This window comes from Mustela nivalis (assembly GCF_964662115.1).
Source record: "Mustela nivalis genome assembly, chromosome: 6".
Lineage (NCBI taxonomy): Eukaryota > Metazoa > Chordata > Mammalia > Carnivora > Mustelidae > Mustela > Mustela nivalis.
Window position 1 is genome coordinate 105,167,725 of NC_139025.1, and position 19,345 is coordinate 105,187,069.

Below are 19,345 nucleotides of genomic sequence, written 5' to 3' on the forward strand. Positions count from 1 at the left end.
GGAAGATGAAAAGGCCCTTGTTGATATCATTGAGGGGTGGGATCAGGCAATACCATCCTATCATAGGACCTCCTGTATTATAACAAATTCTTCTTTTTGTTTAAGCCATTTTGATTTCAGTTTTCTGTTCCTTGAAATGAAACATAACTTGATAAGTCTATGGAGAAAGATTGGCAACAGATAACAGAGCTAGCCATCTGAACTCATGATCTGAGCTTCTTAACTCCCATTCTTTTCATAATTTGACTTGTTGACAGATGATGCTTCTGATGGATGGGACAAACTAATACAATGCATATCTCATTTCACCCCACACCCTTTCCACCACCTACTCCTTCTGCTCTTTTCTTGAACTGAAACTCTAGGCTATCACATCTTTATCCCTAGTACCTAGCAACATGCTTGGTCCACAGTAAGTGGTAATGAATATTACTTTTGCTTTTTATTTTATACACACACACACACATACACACACACACACACACACACATAATTTTTATTGGTAGAGGGAATGGTCTCCTAATTGTGTGAAGAAATGAATGACCGCCTACTGAGGGTTTGATGGCATGTATACATTCAATATACTCCCGTCTATAAAAGTCAGTTTCATGTTAGTCTTACATGCCTTAAATCAGACTGTAAAATGTTAGAGTTCAGGGGAAGATATGCTGGAGAGGAGAGAGGCTTAAACTTTCCGTAGAATCACTGCCTACAAGGATAGAAAGGGACTTTGTGGTTACTGAGACTATTATTTCAGAAATAATGAAACTGAAGAACTCCTCTTCCTCTCCTTTCCCTTCTTATTCTAGCTTCTTTCTAAGTATGCATTTTCTTCAGCAAATGTTAGATTTGGAAAGGACTCTGTGAGTCATCTGGTCTACCCTCCTTGTTGGATTGATGCAGAAGCTGATGTCCAAAGAAGGGAAAGTGTTCAAGGACTTTGAACAGTTCTAGCAGGTGAGCTGGGCAGTGAAGGGTAGATTTGGTGTCAGTCAGAAACTGGGGTGGGCGGGTGGGGAAGGGTTGTGCGGGTATCAGCTCTGCCATCATCGTAAGTTGCACGATCTTGGCCATGTTACTCATCCTCTCTCCGTGCGTCGGTTTCCTTAACCAGAACATGGGTTGTAGCTGCTCATTGCATTGTTGTAGGAAATAGTGTACGGTGCAGGAAGTATGTTTAAAGCATTTGAAGAGCACATGGTCGGTAGCTGGTAGTCGTATAATAATATCTAATATGTGCTGATGAGGAGAATGGGATGATGACCTAAAAGAAAGACCTGGGATATGAATCCAAATTTCTCAGTTCTTGTTTATTTCTACTAACCCATCCCTTTCCCCCTCTTTTCTTTCTCATTTCCCTAGCCTGACATTTAAGTTTCATTTTTGTTTTCTATTTTATTATTGTTTGCAGTAGAAAGTGAATAGAAAGAAAGTCATAGAGAGAACATGGGCACTGGAATTAGACTGAGGTTGAGAGCTTATATTTGCTGAAGGTTAACTATGGAGCTTTGGTCAAACCCCTTACTAACCTGGGCTGTGCTTCTTTGGAAAGCAGAGACTCCATTATCCAGTTCCTCGTCCTGTGACAAAGTAACACTCCTTACATAGTTCAAGACGTGTTGATTTTTTCCCAAAAGCCATAGACCAGTAGCATGCAAAGTTTCGAAATCTTAACTGTATCTCCTCCAGGACACTCCCAAAATTGAATTGTGGCACTATTTACCTTAATGCGCCAAGTCCAAATTCAGTTAAATCCAGCCTGATCATTCAGTTAAGACTGAGGCTGATTGCTGACCTTGCAGAATCATGTGGTTAAGGCATGGCTGACAAAAAATGTAAAAATTTGACCACACTCGAGGCCACATTCATTGGGATCATGTTGTCCCCCAATCTAAAGGCTAGATTTGTCCCCAAAGATCCTTTTGCTTACACTAAAACAAATAGCACTTTAAAGTGAACTTTCTGTCAGCCAAATGAGGAGAGCTGCCAGTAAAGTTCCGGGCTGCTAAACTTGGTCCAATGAAGCAGCCTGGGGCAGAGGAAGGGCACTAAATGGGGAGCTGGGAGTCCCGGGTCCTTCTTTCATTCCACTGCCAACTCTCCGAGTGACTCTGGCCAAGTCTTCACTGACCTCTCTAGTTTCCTCACGACCGTTAAGGCCCTTCTTGTTTTCCACAGTGTTATTCCGCTGCTTAGTGAACTTCTTCAGCAACAGAACATGCCACCATACATCTTCCCTATTGGACATCTGCTTTTTATCCATGTCATATAACATAGTTCCCTACAACACCATGTCCTTTGTAGTACCAACTACAAAGTAGTTTTTAAAGTAGTCTCCATGCCCAGCATGGCACCCAATGCGGGACTCAAACCCACAATCCTGAGATCAAAAAGTGAGCCAAGATCAAGAGTCAAACGTTCTGCCAACTGAGCCACCCAGTTGCCCCATTGTGCCAAGTATCCTTTAGGCACTTTAATGGAATTGCAGAGGAACCTTGGAAGTGATATAGTTATCAGACGAGAAAACTGAAACCCAGAGAGGATAAGCAACCTCTACAAAGTCACACAGCTTTTTGGCAGCTGTTCTGACGTCCGCCTTCCACCCTTGCAATGAGACAGTGGTTCCTGCACGATGATGCTTCCTTTTTCATCATATCATCATGGAATAAATGTTAAGAGTAACAGCTGTGTAGACCCAAGGCTTTATTTTCTTTATTATGACAACATGTCCCTGGGAAGAAAATATTTGTAGATCTAACTTTTGGATGTGAAGTAAGTGTCAAACTGAAATGTTATTGACTCAATGGTGCTTCCTACTCTGATAAATGTATCCAATATGTTCCCAGTGACTCATCTGCAGGGGGAATGTATCTTTTTTTCTTTTTCCCACACTGACATTTTTGTCCTTCTACACAGTGTTGCCCCTAAAATCTGCATTTATAGTATTATCGAACTTCACCCCCAAATTAATAATTTGATTGATTATTCAAAATCTCAAGCATCCTGACAGTCAGCAAGCAAACTGAAGATTTATCTTTGTTTTTCTTCCAACAAGTGAGCTCTCTCTGAGCCAGACAACTTATAGAAAAAATTATGAGAGGATGTTTTACTTAATCACTATATCTGGAAGATCCCTAAAAGAAATGAAGGGTTTTTCTAAAACATAGTTTGGTCCTTAAAATAGTATTTTCCTTATAAGGAAAAAAAAATCAGAAAGGGGTTTGTAATGCAATAGTTTTGTTTTCACAATGTCATAAAGAGATTCAGAAAGATCCCATACTGAATACTGTGAAATAAAATTAGCGATGCAATAAATGAAATGAGAGTTTTAAAATTAAAAATATGTTAAGGTGGGGGTGCCAGGGTGGTGCAGTCGGTTGAGCAACCTACTCTTGATTTCGGCTCAGCTTGTGATCTCAGGACTCAGAGCAGTGAGATGAAGCCCTGCTTTAGGCTCTGCGCCCAGAGGGGAGTCTGCTAAAGATTCTCACTGCCTCACCTGTCCCCCGCACCCCTCAGGTGTGCATACACGCTCTCTCAAATAAATAAATAAATAAATAAACATTTTTAAAAATCTCTGACCCTTAAGTGGAAGACACTATGCTGGGAAGAAACATAGTGTACAAAAGACGAGGTCTGCTGACTTTAATTAGCCTCAGATATCCTTTTTCTAGAATGTATGACAGAAAACAAATCCCCTAGAACACATCTTTACAAGGACCTTTATAAGGTCCTTTATAACTGCTATGTATTTACAGAACTTCGAGTGCCAGAAGGCACACATACAAAAATAGGAACTCTCTCTCAATGTACATCCATATGGAAAATATGAAAATAAATGAAAAGCAAAATAAATGTTTGCATTACCTTTGCAAGTGTCTTAGGTGTTGTTGAGACAGTAGATTCTAACTTCTAATACACAGCAGAATTCTATACCGCTATACACAGGTTCTCCAGAAATGTAGACATTTTGCAATTAGCACATACACCAGTGTTTTCACTTTAATGATAGATAAGTAACAAACAGAATTGCCAGCAATTCATTAGTTTTCAACACTACAAAAATCTCTGATGATACCTTTTTATGAATTTGACCTGAGGCTGTTCACTGGAGGGAACAGAAATCGCATCTGACACAGTAATGTGTTTTAACTCTAAAAGGTCTTAAAAGATAGGGAGTTCCCAAAATGAATAGGAAAAGGACCTCCCCAAAGAAGTGGTCAATTTTTTTAATTTAATCAATAGCATTTGGTTTAACACCAGTAGTTCTCAGACTTGGAGGCTCATTATAATCACCTGGAGAGCCTTTTCTATTCCCAGCCTGGGCTCTACCCCAAACCAATTAAACCAGAATCTCTAGGGGTGGGACTCAGGCATCTGTACGGTGTGATTACAATGTGCAGCCAAGCTTGAGAACCTCTGATCTATGATAAGCCATCCCTGATTACTGTATTATTGGCCTCAATTATTCACTCTGCTTTATTAGTGCTACACATTCACATCCTTGAGCTATTCTCTCCAGGGGCAAGGGTACTTCCCCATGCCTTGACTTTGGATGTGGTCACGTGACTTGTTTTGGCCAATGGGATGTTAGCACATGTGGTATGCACAAAGGCTTGAAATGTACTTGGTTCAGGAGCTTGCTCTCTTGTATACCTACCTGCCTTTGGCCATGAACAGAGCAGGCCTCTGTCAACTACTGTCCCAAGAAGAATGGGAGATGCAAAGAGCTGACCCAAATCCAGTCAGCTACCTGGAGCCAAGGCCAGCTGAACCCTAGTTTGCTTACAGACATAAAAATTGGAAACAAATGTTTGTTGCTGTACACCACTGAATTTTGGGATGGTTTGTTATGCAGCAGTTTTGTATAAAAGGTAACTAAGATACCTAAAATAGAAAAAAAATTATTTAGTGAGAAGTCCAACTACATTTTGGGGCCAACTACTTTTATTCTGGCATGAGAGAGAGGGACAATTCAGAACTATTTCTAAAGGAAAGTTTGACCCATAATATCTACTATGATGTAGCTTTTTGGAACAGTGCTACTGTCTTTGTCACCCCTCTGATCTGTTAAGCAGAAAATATTTCCTGCTGACTTCTTACTCAGTTTCACACAGGCCTTCCATCTAAATATCTATCTTCACCAGGGCAGAAACAGGCATTCTGAATCATCAGTGCCCCAGGCTAGTTCAACAGCATTTTTTTTTTAATTTTACTTTTTCTTTTTTCTTATTTTTAATTTTTAAATTTTAGCTTTATCCAATTTTTTTGGGAAAGAACAGAAAAACAGTCTCTATGTAACTACCACCCAAATATTGAGACAGGCATAGCTTAGTTGTGGTAAGATTCCTTACTTGGGGCTGGGAAACTTGTCGTTGTGCTTTAGTTATAGGCCAAGTTAGGCACACAGGGGCATGGGTCTCTTCTCTCATAAGAGCCCTCCTTTAGGATTTATACTTGTTTATCTCTGTACATTTATAATTCAGGTGGGCTTGAATTTAGGACAGTGGTCCTCAAATTGAGGGTGCATCAGAATCACAAGGATTCACAAGAATCACAAGAATCACATCTTAACCATAACCATAACCCATAACCACTTCCCAAATGTGTATCTTTAGTCCTGAAACAACCCATGAAATACCTTCTTTTCAAAAAGCTTTCCTTGATTTCTCCAATACTGCTTCTTTCTTCTGAAGTTCTAGGACTTTATCTTAATGTGTCCTAAGGCATTCAACACTTAATATCTAAAGTATAGATACTGATGGACTTGTCTTAGCTCCTCATAGAGGATGTACAATTCATCTGATTCATCTTAGAATCTCTTACAGCATTTTCCTAGCAGGTGCAAAATAAATTTTTATAGAATCAAATCCAATCTATGAGTGAATATTCATATGAGGGTGTCTTGGAAGTTCAAAAGATTAAAACTCGAAATGAAAAGCTGATACCATCAATATGATAACTGTTAGCTACATGTGGCTATTTAGGTTAATTGATCTTAAGTAAAATTAAAAATCCAGTTCCAAACTATAGTAATCAGGAAAGGGTGGTATTGGCAAAGGAGTAGACAAATAGATCAATGGAACAAAATAGAGAGCCCAGAAATAAACCCACATAAATATAGTCAACTGATTGTTAACAAAGGAGCAAAGGCAATACAATAGGGAGAAGATAGTCTTTTCAATAAATGGTGCTGGAACAACTGGACATTTACATGGAAAAAAAATGAACCTAGACATAGACCATACAACCTTTCACAAAAATTAACTCAAAATGGATCATATGCTTAAGTGTATAACACAAAACTATCAAACTCCTAAAAGAAAACAAGAGAAATCTAGATGGCTTTCAACATGGCGATGACTTTTTAGATACATCACAGGCATGAACCATGAAATAAATAACTGATAAGCTGGACATGATTAAAATGAAACATTTCTGCTCAACAAAGACAGTATCAAGAAAATGAGAAGACAAGCCACAGAATGGAAGAAAATATTGACAAAAGACATATGTGATAAAGAACTGTTATCCAAAATATAAAAATAACACTTCAAATTCCACAATCAGAAAATAAAAAAACCCAATTTAAAAATGGGCAAAAGACCTGAACAGACACCTCACCAAAGAAGATATACAGATGGAAAATAAGCATATGTAAAAGTGCTCCATATCATATGTCATTAGGAAAATGCATGTTAAAACAACAATGATTACTACTATATGCCTGCTGGAATGGCCAAAATTCAAAACACCAACATTACCAAATGCTGGTGAGGATGTGGAGCAATGAGAACCCTCATTCACTGCTGGTGGGAATGCAAAATGGTGCAGCCTCTTTGGGAGGGCGTTTGTTAATCTCTTAAAGGAATTCAACCTACTCTCACTTTATAATCTAGCAATCAGGCTCCTTGGTATTTACCCAAAGGAGTTGGAAGATTGTGTCCACATAAAAACCTGCACATGGGTGTTTTTATAGCAGCTTTATTCAAATTGCTGAAACCTGAAAACAACCAAGATGCCCTTCAGTTGGTAAATAGATAAACTGTAGTATATCCAGACAATGGAATATTATTTTGTGCTAAAAAGTAATCAGCTATTAAGTTATAAAATGACTAGGAAGAAATTTACATGCATATTAAATACTAAGTGAAAGAAGGCCACCTGAAAAGACCATATTCTGTGTGATGTTCTGGAAAAAGCTGAACTATGGAGACAGTTTAATGAACTATGGAGACAGAACCATGGTTACAGGGTGCCTGGGTGGCTCAATCAGTTAAATGTCTGCCTTTGGCTCAGGTCATGATCCTGGAGTCCCAGGACTGAGCCCTGTGTCCCTCTCCCTCTGCCTGACCCTCGTGCTCTCTCTCTCTCTCTCTCTCAAATAAATAAATAAATAAATAAAATCTTTAAGGAAAAAAAAATCAGTGGTTTCTAGGGGTCAGGGAGAGAGAGGGATGAAAAAGAGGAACACAGTATTTTCAGGGCAGTGAAACTCCTCTGTTTACTACTGTAATGGCAGGTATAAATCATCATACATTTCTCAAAACCCAAAGGATGTACAACACCAAGAGTGAAGCTTAATGTAAACTATGGACTTTGGGTGTGTCAATATAAGTTCTTGAGTTGTAAAAAATGTACCACTATGGAGGGGGACAGTGAATGTATAGGGGCAGGAAGTTTATGGGAAATCTCTATACTTCCTGTTCAATTTTGCTGAACCTAAAACTGCTCCGGAAAGATCAAGTCTACATTAAAGTGAAGAAATCCAGTTTTTAAAATCACATTAGCTGTGTATCAAGTGTTTATAGCCGTATGTGGCTAGTGGCAATCATATTGGACAACACAAATATGATTCTATCAGGAAGACTCCTCTAAGAATTTCCAAATCACTTTTGTCTATGTTATCTGACCTTCATCAATTCTCCTACGAGATAAGTAGTTAAAAATACAAAGGCTAGGGCGCCTGGGTGGCTCAGTGGGTTAAGCCGCTGCCTTTGGCTCGGGTCACGATCTCAGGGTCCTGGGATCGAGTCCCGCATTGGGCTCTGCTCAGCAGGGAGCCTGCTTCCTCCTCTCTCTCTCTGCCTGCCTCTCTGCCTACTTGTGATGTCTCTCTGTCAAATAAATAATTTAAAAAAAAATACAAAGGCTATCGTGTCCATTCTAGAGATGGGAAGATGGAACTTTAAAGAAATAAGTTGTTTCATGGCAATGTGGAAGAATCTAATCTATAAAATAATTATGAGAGGAGAGAAAGTATCTAGAATCCACAGGTACTCAATAAATTATATTCCTTTATTTGTTGATGTATTCAGTTTCCTTTTTTTTTTTTTTAAACCATACCTTATCCATTCACTCAGTTGTCAAAAATCACATTCATCATGTGTTGGACACAGGGCTTGCCCAGGTGAACAAGTGAGACAAGGTCCCTGCCTTCAAGGAGCTTACAATCTAGCCTTTTTTACCCTTGTGTTTTTTAAAACCAGCCAAAAATATTTGAGAACTCAGAATCAGTATGATTATGATGGTTCTACCAAGGACAACGAACCCAGCACATCACCTCCACTTCACCCAGGTAAAGCTTACGTGTTTCCGGTTGCAAACACTAGGCTGTCACATGCTTTCCTCTTATTGAAGTCTCCACACCCAGTCTGTTAGCTCAGAAGCTAACAAAGGGAATGGTAGATGCCCAGGGCAGGGTCCCTTGTGTTCCATTCCCTGAGCAAGACTTAGCAACTTAGATGCTCGTCTCTAGGGCTGTTGTAGCCTCATCACTGAATGCCACTTAGTTTTGGCGTATACTTCTTACCTTCTCTGTAAGACATAATCTGTCTCTGTTTTCCCTATAGAGTAATAGGAGCTCAATGAAGATTTTGTAAAATGCCAAGATAGACGTAATGTAACTCTTGACCCAGTGGTACCCCAGTTGAACACTATTATTACTTTAATTAAATAATCATATACCTTCTATGTGTAATATATGTTCCTTATTAGCACTATCTGATAGATGTATAAAGCACATATGAATTTTATATTTTCAGTAGTCAGATTTTTAAAAAAAATTTATTTGTGGGGTACCTGGGTGGCTCAGTGGGTTAAAACCTCTGCCTTCAGCTCAGGTCATGATCTTGGGGTCCTGGAATCAAGTCCCGCATCGGGCTTTCTGCTCAGCGGGGAGCCTGCTTCCCTTCCTCTCTCTCTGTCTGCCTCTCTGACTACTTGTGATCTCTGTCTGTCAAATAGACAAATAAAATCTTAAAAAAAAATTTATTTGTCAGAGAGAGAGAGCAAGCAGAGGGAGCAGTTGGCAGGAGAAGTAGGCTCTCCACTGAAAAAGGAGCCCGATGCGGGGCTCGATCTCAAGATCCTGGGACCATGACCTGAGCCAAAGGCAGACGTTATCGACTGAATGACCAAGGTGTCCCCAGGAGCCAGATTGTTTTTTAAGTTAAATTGAGATGAAATTAATTTGAACAGAATATTTTATTTAACCTGATAGATGCAAACTACTGTCATTTCAACATGCAATCAATATAAAATTACTAATGAGACACTACATTTTTGTATACTGTCTCTGAAATCTATATGGGTTTTAATATATATCATATATTTCAACTTGGATTAGCCACATTTCAAGTACTCAACAGCCACCCATAGCTAGTGGTTACCATAATGGACAGGGCAGTTTTATACAGTATTTCATTAAATCCTATAAGATGACTAAGAATAATAGCAAAAATTTGAGTGGCAAACATTCTGGAAGGACCATCTCATCTATCTTCCTAACAACCCTCATCTGGAGATGAGGAAATGGACCTAGAAAGGATTATGACTTACTGTCCACCCACCGCTCCTCAGTGGCAGGGCTGGGTCTGGAATTCCCGCTTTGAGGCTATCAGGTCAGGCCACTGATTAACTGGGTGGTCTGGAGCAAGGTAGTCCTCTGCATCTGAGTTCTCTCTTTCACAGAATGGGAAGAGAGTTGCAGGGGATTAGCCACAGTGAATCTTCTTAATTATTTCCTAGCATCTGGCGAACCTGGCTCTCCTGTTCCCACCTGTGAGGACCTCAGGCTTACAGGCTTCCTTCTGTTATTTGAACAGTAGGCTGGCCAGCCTCTGAACCTCCAAACCTTGCAGCAGGACAGAGCCCCTCCCATACCAAAAGCAGTGCTGCTTTTTCATATGAGTTTTGTCTATTTCCCGAAGAGTTCAGCTTCAGCTTCTTGATGCTTTTTTGAAAGAAAAGAAACTTGTTGTCTGGGACTCGGTTTTAATTTTCTATCTTCTTTGTTCTTAGGCATGTTGTAGAAAGCTCCCCTCTCCCAAGGATATTCTACTACATATTTCCATAATTTTCCTGCTCTCCCTCTCCATGAAATGCAAAGAAAATAACTGTCAAGTTTTTTGCATATATAAAATTTAACAGCCCATACATGTCAACTAATCTTTTATCCAGGAAGGAAATGCTTATTTCAAGTGATTGAAAGTTGAAATGCTTAGGTTTTCATTCTTGTTGTGTAATGGAGCACTGTGTGGACATGCTACATTATGATTAGTTTATCAATCCCCAAATCCACTAATTCTAATGAATGCCTACTATGTGCAAGGGCAGAGTCCCTATTTTCAGGGAACATATCTTTTACCAGGAAGAGTAAGGCAAATGTTCAACCAAGAACAGCACAAAGTAGATAAAGTGTGCCAAGTGCCTTAAGAGGAGGGGTGCAAAGTACAGCTGACCCTTGCCCAACACAGATTTCAACAGCACGGGGCCACTTATCTGTGGATTTTCTTTCTTTCTTTTTTTCTTTTAATAAATATAGTACAGTACTCTAAATGTATTTTCTCTTCCTCATGATTTTTTTTTATAACATTTTCTTTTCTCTAGCATACTTTACTCTCAAGAACACCACATATGAAACATAGACAAATTAAATGTGAATTGACCTTTTATGTCATCAGTAAGGCTTCCAGTGAACAGTAGGCTCTTAGTGATGTTTTGGGGGAGTCAAAAGTTATACGTGGATTTTTGACTGCGGTGGGTCAGTGCCCCTAAGCCTTGTGTTGTTCAAGGGTCAACAGTATGAAGCTCAAATATTTGGTTTGGGGTAAATCAGAGAAGGTTCCACAGAAGAGTTGCCTTTCAGAATGGACCTTGATAGGTAGGGTTTAAGCAGACAGAGGAGGCAAGAAGAGCATTTGGGGAAAAGAGGCACCTGTCCCCGTCTCCCGCACTACAAGCAGGAGGAAGCGTAGGAAGCAGCACGTGGCTTGGTCTGAGGATTACACAGGGATTGCAGGGATTATGTAAGGATGTAAGGCAGTTTGGCAAACTCTGCATGAATGTCACAGTCCCAATCCTCCACCCATGGGAGATGGCATTAATTAATCACAGCCCACACCTTTCCAACCAACCTCTGGAGTTCCTTCATGAGAGGAGATCGATTTGCCATCCCTGGTGCAAGAGTGCAGAGATAAGCGAAGTAGAGCCTGGAATACCGTGTTGACTAGTTAGTAGTTAATTGGATAGGCAATGGGGAGCCATTAAAGTCTTGTAAGCAGGGGAGTGACATGGTGGGAAATGAGAACTGTAGTTCAGGGTAATTAACTTGGCAGTGTTATTTGGGATGGATTAGAATGGTTATAAGACTAAAGGCCAGTTATTTGGAAGGTTACTGTAATGGTGTAAGTGAACAATGTCTGGAACTGGAGTGGTGGCTATGGAAAGGAAGGGCACAGGTCACAGAGGTAGAATTTAAAGCACTTGGCAAGTATGTGAAGATGTAGAGAGCTAGGGCCAGTGGTGAGAGAGAGGAGTCAAAGCTCACTTGGAGGTTCCCAGGAATTAGGTCGGAATAAGAGAAAACAAACTAGTGTTATCAAGAGGGAAGCCTGGGATTGATAAAGAGGTAGGGAGAGTCCTGGAGAATTTGGGAAGGGAGAGAACAGTCTGCAAAAAATGGCTTTAGGCTTATCTCTTCTACAAAGTATAGATTTTCTAAGCCATCACCTGTCAGAGAACTCAGTAGTTCAAAGTAAAATAACCATTTTTAAGCAAACATTATTGCCCTTTGTCAACGAGCAGAGACTAAGGAAGGCTTCCATCTTTCCAAATATTTGAAAAGTTGGAAAGCCTTAATTAGTAAGCAGACAAGGGGCATGAGGGAAGGAAAATATATAAACCTAATCACTGTGCTTTCCAGGTTTCAAATGCTTCCCCAATCCCGGTAATTTATACTTTAGTAACAATGATTGACAGTCAAGGAATGTATCTAACTCACTTTTATTTTTCCCTTGGGGAAAGCACTTTCGGTCCCAATTGTTTTAAATTGCAGAAGCAGTAATTGTTTTAGAGAGTTAGGAGGAATGGCTTTTTGGAGCTGGAATTTGCCGCTGAAGGGAATATGGATTCTGTCTTAATTGACTAAGGTCACTAGGGCCATTTTCAGGAAGGTCTTTCCAGGGTGAACCAATACTAGCTTAGTCAAAGGAGAATAGGAAAGGAACCAGTTGAAGGCTCAGGGGAATAGACTTAACCAGAAAAATGTTAATGAGTTGCTACTGGTACCTAAAAAGGAGCCAGGGATATGTTTTGAGCCACTTGTATCCCAAATAGAATTATTGGTGAAATTTAATATGAAAAATTGTTTAAAATATTTTAAAATAAATATGGAGCAGTGGATATATTTTAAGATATTCACTTCTCCAGAGGCCCTCGCTTATTTATGAAACTGTGCACTTTGATATATTTGTTTACTTAGAAAAGTCAAGAGTGACAAGCTAGGTCAATTACATCAAGAACATTATTAACAGGCTAACCAATTGTAAATGGTGTGAAGGCTGTTCTGGAAATCTTGTGCTTTGATGTATGGGGCAACCCACACATCTGATTTGGGATGGAGGAGACAATCGGGTCATTGTTTGTAGGCGCCAACAGACAGGCTAAAGCCAGGGAACCTTGCAGACTGGATTAAGGTATCAGAACCGTTCACATCTCATTTACATCACTCGGAAGAGTGGACCACAGGTTTTGCTGATTTAACACACAGACCATGGCAAAGAGCGTTGTGTATTTGAAATCACACCAATATCAGTAACAGTAACACAAATCATGTGTGAAGTTTGGCACATAGAGGTTCATCTTAAGGAATTATCTAACAAGCCCCCCCCCCCCATTTTTAAAAAGCCTTTTTCCAAACTAGGAAGGTAGAAAAAGGAAAATATTCCCTACTTCTTTCTCCCATCCCAACCCCCTAAATACACATATTTATGCCACCTTCTGGTATATAATAATATTTTTTCTTGTCAAACTTTGTGAGCTTTCTGAAAGAAAGGTGGGGGTGTATGTTAAAAATGTACTGATTTCATCAGTATTTGGGCAGTCAGAAAGAATTGGTCAATTGAGCATTGAGACAGAGAAGTCAGGCTAATACCACCTGAATGTTTTCTACTCATTCAGTTTGTATTGTCCCTTCATATTGGAGTTTGGGGTCAAGGTAATATTGATACAATTCTCTACTTTCCTTTGATATTATTAAACACCTACTATGTGATGGGTGTGTTTCAATGGAAGGGAGGTGCAGAATGATGTCTACAATGATGTGAATTATTAAGAGCTGTTAATTATCTGAACTTTATCAACGAGACATTATTAATGCCTCTCCAGTATATCTTTTATGGATGAGACTGCAGGTTTAATAGTAAGATTACCAGTGGGAATTGACAATTAGCAGCCACACAGAACTAGATGCAGTACGCCATATTACAACCAGCTTAGATAGTCATCAACCAAACAGGCCAAAGTTTTCTTCAGTAGAAACTGCCCTGCCAAGTGGTTTCTGGATCCTTCTTAGAGAAAGCAGGGAAGGGGCTGAAAGCCACCTCTTTCAGCCACACCAGAAATTGGCTGTCCCTGGCGGTTCAAGACCTAAAACCTGTTTTAGACACAGATGTATCAAACCAATCTGGAAACCCACTGGGCGTCCCATCCCGAAGTAAAAAGTGCCACGTCCCCCCATCCTCCTCCTTCCTTGGGGTGTTGGGCCAGGTCGAATTCCTTTTTAGTTTCTCCTCAGTTCTGGGGTGGGCTGGCAGGGAGCTACCTGCGATTCCCCAACGTGGATAATCGCATTTGTCTCTTCTCAGTCTGGCTGCAGATGGGGACGAGTGCTGTTCCCGAGAGATTCTCAGAAGTAGGCACAGGATCATCTCGCTGATCTTCGTTTCAGTCTCTGGGCTGGGCAAAGGGGAGGATCGGGGCAAGAGAGCCTCTCCCCTCCAACCCCCCACCCCGCCCCAAAATTGGCAGCCAGTCGGTGGCTCTCGGTCTGGGGTCTGGAGGGTGGGGAATGTGGGTGTGGGGGCCGGCTGGAGAAGCTCTCGCTAGCGCTGCCGGTGGCCAGACCCGCCTCCCAACCCCTCTCGGGCGCACACTTACGTCCACCCAGACACACTCCGCGCGCTCCCTCGCGCTCTCGCTCGCCCGCCGCCGCCGCCTGCTCTCTCCCTCCAGCTCTCCCCGGTCTCTTCCCCCCCCCCCCACTTTTTTTTTTTTTTTTTTTTTGGTACCATAGAGTTGCTCTGAAAACAGAAGATAGAGGGAGTCTCGGAGCTCGCCATCTCCAGCGATCTCTACATTGGGAAAAAACATGGAGTCAGCTCCGGCAGCCCCCGACCCCGCCGCCAGCGAGCCGGGCAGCAGCGGCGCGGACGCGGCCGCCGGCGCCAGGGAGACCCCGCTGAACCAGGAATCCGCCCGCAAGAGCGAGCCGCCCGCCCCGGTGCGCAGACAGAGCTATTCCAGCACCAGCAGAGGTAGGAGGCTGCGAGAGGGGCTGAGGAGGGGGCGGCGGGAGCCCGGGAGCGGAGCGGGGGCCGGCCGGGAGCGGGCGCCCGGAGCGCGGGGTCCGGGGCCGCGCGCGAGCCTGCAGCAGCGCCCCGAGCCCGGAGAGCCCCCTTCCCCTCCCCCCTCCGCCCCCCAGAAATGTTGCAAACTTTTGCAGCCCGTTCTCGGGTTGCGGGAGGAGAGGGGGGCGGGGGAGGCGGCAGGAGGGTTGACAGCCGGCGGGCTCACCCCCTGGCTTTGATTTTTCTGCGAAGAGAGGAGGAAAGCAGCGTAGTCCAAATTAAATACGCTCCCCCAAAATACGGAGAACCGGAGAGTGGGGGCCCGGGAAAGAAACTTTTAAAGCGGCAGTGTCCTTTTAAGAAGAAAAAAAAATCCCTTTATGGCCACCCTCCTCCCGCTTTACCTTTTCTCCTCTTGACAGTTTCGGCCCTGGCTGCCCCAGACGTGGTGTGTTTTCGGTCTCCCGCAGAGCTGAGGGGGTGCGGGAGGAGTGAGCGACCTGGGAAGCCCCGGGGGTGGAGAGGGGGCGCTCCTGGATCTCGGGGCGACGTGGGCACCTTCTCTGGAACGCGACGGTGGGCTTGGGATTTGGAGGAAGGGCTGGAGGAAGGGGGGTACGGGCGCGTGAGGTGCTCGCTAAGTTGTCTGGCGGGCGCGACGAGGGGAGATCCTCAAGTTTGCAGACCCGGGGTTCGCAGCCGGGCGCCCAGGCTGGCGGGGGGCGTGTGCGCGCCAGCGCGCGGAGGGCGGTGGTGCTGTGGGGCGCTCCACGCGCATTCGGAGTGAGCGCCTGCAAAAGCAAACAAGCAGAAACAGAAAGCTCGAAATGCACCCAAACTTATTTCTGCCCTGGGAATCCTTCCCTCTCTGAGGTTCAAGCGTTTCTGCAAGAACCTAGGAATGGTCAGCGAGAGTTGGATGCTGGTTGGATAGTGCGAGAGATGCCCCCCCCCCCAATCCCCCGAGCGATTTTTACACTTCATTTTGGAGCGTTTGTGCGGGGAGGGGGGTGGGGTGGGCAGGAGACTCCATTGCCCCCTCCTTGCATTTTCCTAAAGTCGAGTATTGAGGAAGGCTCACTCTCTCTTTTAAGAAAGGTGTCAGAACCTGATGTGGGGGCTTTTCTTGGAGGTGGGGGATTATCTATTTGATTGCGCCTGGAGTTTGCAAAGAACAGGAGGAAGCTACGGCTTTAATTACTGTTGTAAATAATGTATAAATCACGCCTGTCACTCCGGAGGAAGCGGGCTCGCGCGAGCAGCCCAGGGCTGGGGATCAGGAGGATCTCCAGCCCGGGCTTGGGCACCGGCCCAGCGCGCCCCCTCCTCTTGACACTGGGCTTCTGGCGGCGATTGGGGAGGGCTGGAGAGAGGCGAGTGGGGGCCCGGGAGCCGCTCCCTTCCTCTCGATGTTATAGTTGGAGGTAGGAATATGGCTGATCATGTGCTGGCTGTTTTACAGTATTCACCCCCCCCCTTAGCCACACCCCCTGTCCGGGTGCTTTCCCATTCACGGAATTCGAGTACAGTAAAAGCCATCAGGATGACACACACGAAAAACATTTAATTAAAGGCGATTTCCGAGGAGTGAACACGCGGAACCGCGGTTTCAGCGGGAGGGGGGGTGCAGCAAGGGCTAGGAAGGGAGGGGGATCAGGGCCAGGGGCCGGGTCCTGCCGCCAGCTCGGTGAGTTTGTGTGTGGAGAGCTTTTGGCTGCAAAGAGTATATTTAGACCCTGAGACGGTGGATTTGGAATGCGAGCGGGTTATGTAACAGGGTTAATCAGAAACACTGGAGAAAATCCCCTTCATGTGTTTCTGAGTTTTTTTTTTTTAAGGGGGGGGGGAATAGAATATAAGAAGCCACACTAATTTGTGGTTTGTGCTGTCACCACCCTCTCTCGTAACCTACCCCTCCCCTTTGTTATTAGCATCTTCAGGTGTCATTCTTGCCAGAAGGTGTTCTTGCAAGAGATCAGGGTGGCAGGCTGCAGAACCAACTAACAAATCCGTAACTTGCTGTTCTTGCAAATTATATAACGTTGAGGCATTCAGTACCACTAGCCCCCTAGGCTTAGCAAAAAGGGGAGAGGGACAAAGTAGGGGTGGGATGCACCCTATACAACTGACCTGTTGACCTTTGTCCCCTTGTCCCCTAGAGGGTCATCCTCCTCAGCTCACTCTCCTTTGAACCAACCCCTTATCCATCTCTCCAGGAGATTTACTAAGGGGAGGGAGAAGAGGTAAGGCCCAAACACTCAACTCACATCCTGCACGCAGGCACTAGGTTATATAACAGTCTGAATGGAAAAAGGAAGGTCAGAGATGGAGGCATCCTTTAGCTAACACAGCAGTAGTAATAGCTTCCAGAAATTATGTGCATTTGCAGACTTTAACCTCAGATGTAGTGTCTGCTCCTCAGGGATACCAATCTTTGTGTGTGTGACCTAGGGAGAAAAAGAGAGAAAGTGTAGGTATGCCTGGTAGATGAGAGTGATTTGAAAATGGGAAATGTTTGGGTTTTCAGATGATGTAATGGAGTTGGCAGAATATGCAAGTCGGCTCCCAGAGTGTAAGCAGCAAGAAAATTGGAGCTGGCATCCAGTATTAATGTTGCATAAATTACAATATCGGAAAGAAATTAACCTACACACTAGGTGATTACGCCTTTTTAATACTTAAAACAGAAAGGCACACAACTCAAAAGGAAAAGCAAACATCATCACCTTATAATTAGCATTTTCAACCTCAAGGAGGATTGAATGGAGTTCTTGGCATTGGGTGAAATGGGAAGCTTTTGGATTTGGGAGATGCTTTCCAGAGAGGTAGCAGGGTTTGCTTCCAGCCAACCAGTGTTTGCAGTCCCCAGAAACTGTGGTCTGGATTCTCATGACATTGAGGTGACCTCATGAGACATTACCTAGGTAGACTTGAAGCTGTTGTTGAATGCCAAACTCCTGGGAGTCCTCTTGTGAATGGGCTGCGTCCCCTTAGTGCCTGCGCTACCAGAATCAGATGTGTGACTTTGTAATCGGAAAGACGGACCTCCCCTGTCCTTAAAACTAGCAGGGAACATTAGCAGTTGTAATGAAACTGTCCTGTTTTCTGGGTGGTATTAACGATGGCTGGTGTTGTTCAGTACCATCTCTGCAACACAATGGAAGGCAAAAAAGAAAGGCAAGAGGCAACATGGGAAGTAAGAATGAAACGGAAAAAACCACAGCGAATCTTTAATTTAACAAGGCTTTCAGGGACTTCAGGGAGCTGTAAGCATTGTGACATAACTGTTATTAAAACCCCTTTTTCAGAATCTCGTTATTTTATGCATGCCAGAAGCTTACATATTTTACTTTCCTAAAGTTATCGTTACAGGGCTGCGTGGCACGCAGTTGATTTGGAACACCCATGTGTAAGTTGAAGGCTTTTAGGGCCTGCCGACCTAAGGGAAAAATCGAAACCAAAAGATGGGATTAACATTGAAAAGCTCAGTTGGGTTGAGATTGAACCCCCTGGAGGCTCAGTTTAGATTGACTGAAAATCAGTTAACAAGGCCTGTAGTTTATTTGTAGCCCGAAGGACTTCTAGAACCACATAACCAAAGTGTCTGGCCTCCACTCCTCCCCTTCTGTCTTGGCTGATTCACTTTCTGGTAGGTACCCTTCTTGCCAGGCAGTTTATAGCCTTTTCTAGATCTACTTTTCTAACTCAGTTTCTCCACAGTGAACAAGTGATGCCCCATAGTTTGAAAGAGCTGCTGGCTGGGATAAAATCCTTTGCCAGAGGGATGGAATGATTGTTTTTTAAACTAAGGGACTTTTAATTTTCTGGTAAATTGCTCATAAAAACCTTTATAATTAAACCCTGAAAAAATGGAATAATTTTAGAAAATGCATTTGGTGATAGGTATGATAACTTTTCTGTTTCTTACCCCTTCTTTCTTAAAATGAATTGAATTATTAATCCAGAAGTCAAATCCTGAGTGGCTAAAACATTTATAGCAGACTCTTTTTATGTTAGTCACTTGCTGGAATTTTCCAGAACCTACTAGCATCATGAAGAGCCTTGGCTTTTTCTATAAAATGCCTCCATTTCCGAAACTAAAATACGGAGTCTGTGTGGAATCCGCCTCCGCTGAGACCCTTCAGCTAGTGTTTTCAAGACAGCAGAGGTCTTGGCGGTCGGGGGTGCAGCACACACTGCTAGTTCCACACCAGGCTCCGAGGCAGGATGTAAGGATGTTCGAGAATGTTCATTGCTGTAATTGTGCCTCCAGGGGAAACATTCTGAGGATTTTGCGTGACAGCTGAATTGCTTTTGGAAGCAAACCGACCCCTGTCCAGAGCTAACCTTTGGAATGCACATGAGACAATCCCATGGCTGCTTCTCCTTGGGCCACACTCCTGTCACTTCTGACAAGAAGATGCACATTTTCCCATTTTTGCTTCCAGAAAGTTGTGGTGTGTTTTTGGAAGGGCAGACTTGAGTTGGATGTCACT

At 43.2% G+C, this 19,345-nt stretch overlaps 1 protein-coding gene and 1 long non-coding RNA gene across 2 annotated transcripts in view; one reads left to right on the plus strand and one right to left on the minus strand.

Annotated features, from left to right (window-relative positions):
* Window positions 1-9,318: 9,318 nt before the first annotated feature.
* On the minus strand, window positions 9,319-15,862 carry LOC309866235. Its single transcript, XR_014312498.1, has 3 exons — window positions 15,254-15,862; window positions 14,571-14,633; window positions 9,319-14,238 (listed from the first exon to the last, which is right to left on the minus strand). It is a non-coding gene; the product is annotated as an uncharacterized lncRNA (long non-coding RNA).
* The window catches only part of RORA (RAR related orphan receptor A), a 710,090-nt gene continuing 705,325 nt past the window's right edge, over window positions 14,581-19,345 (plus strand). Inside the window, exon 1 of the mRNA XM_082733763.1 lies at window positions 14,581-14,816. Within this exon, the coding sequence (XP_082589889.1) occupies window positions 14,651-14,816 (166 nt within the window). The 5' untranslated portion in view covers window positions 14,581-14,650. The remainder of the gene's footprint in view (window positions 14,817-19,345) is intronic.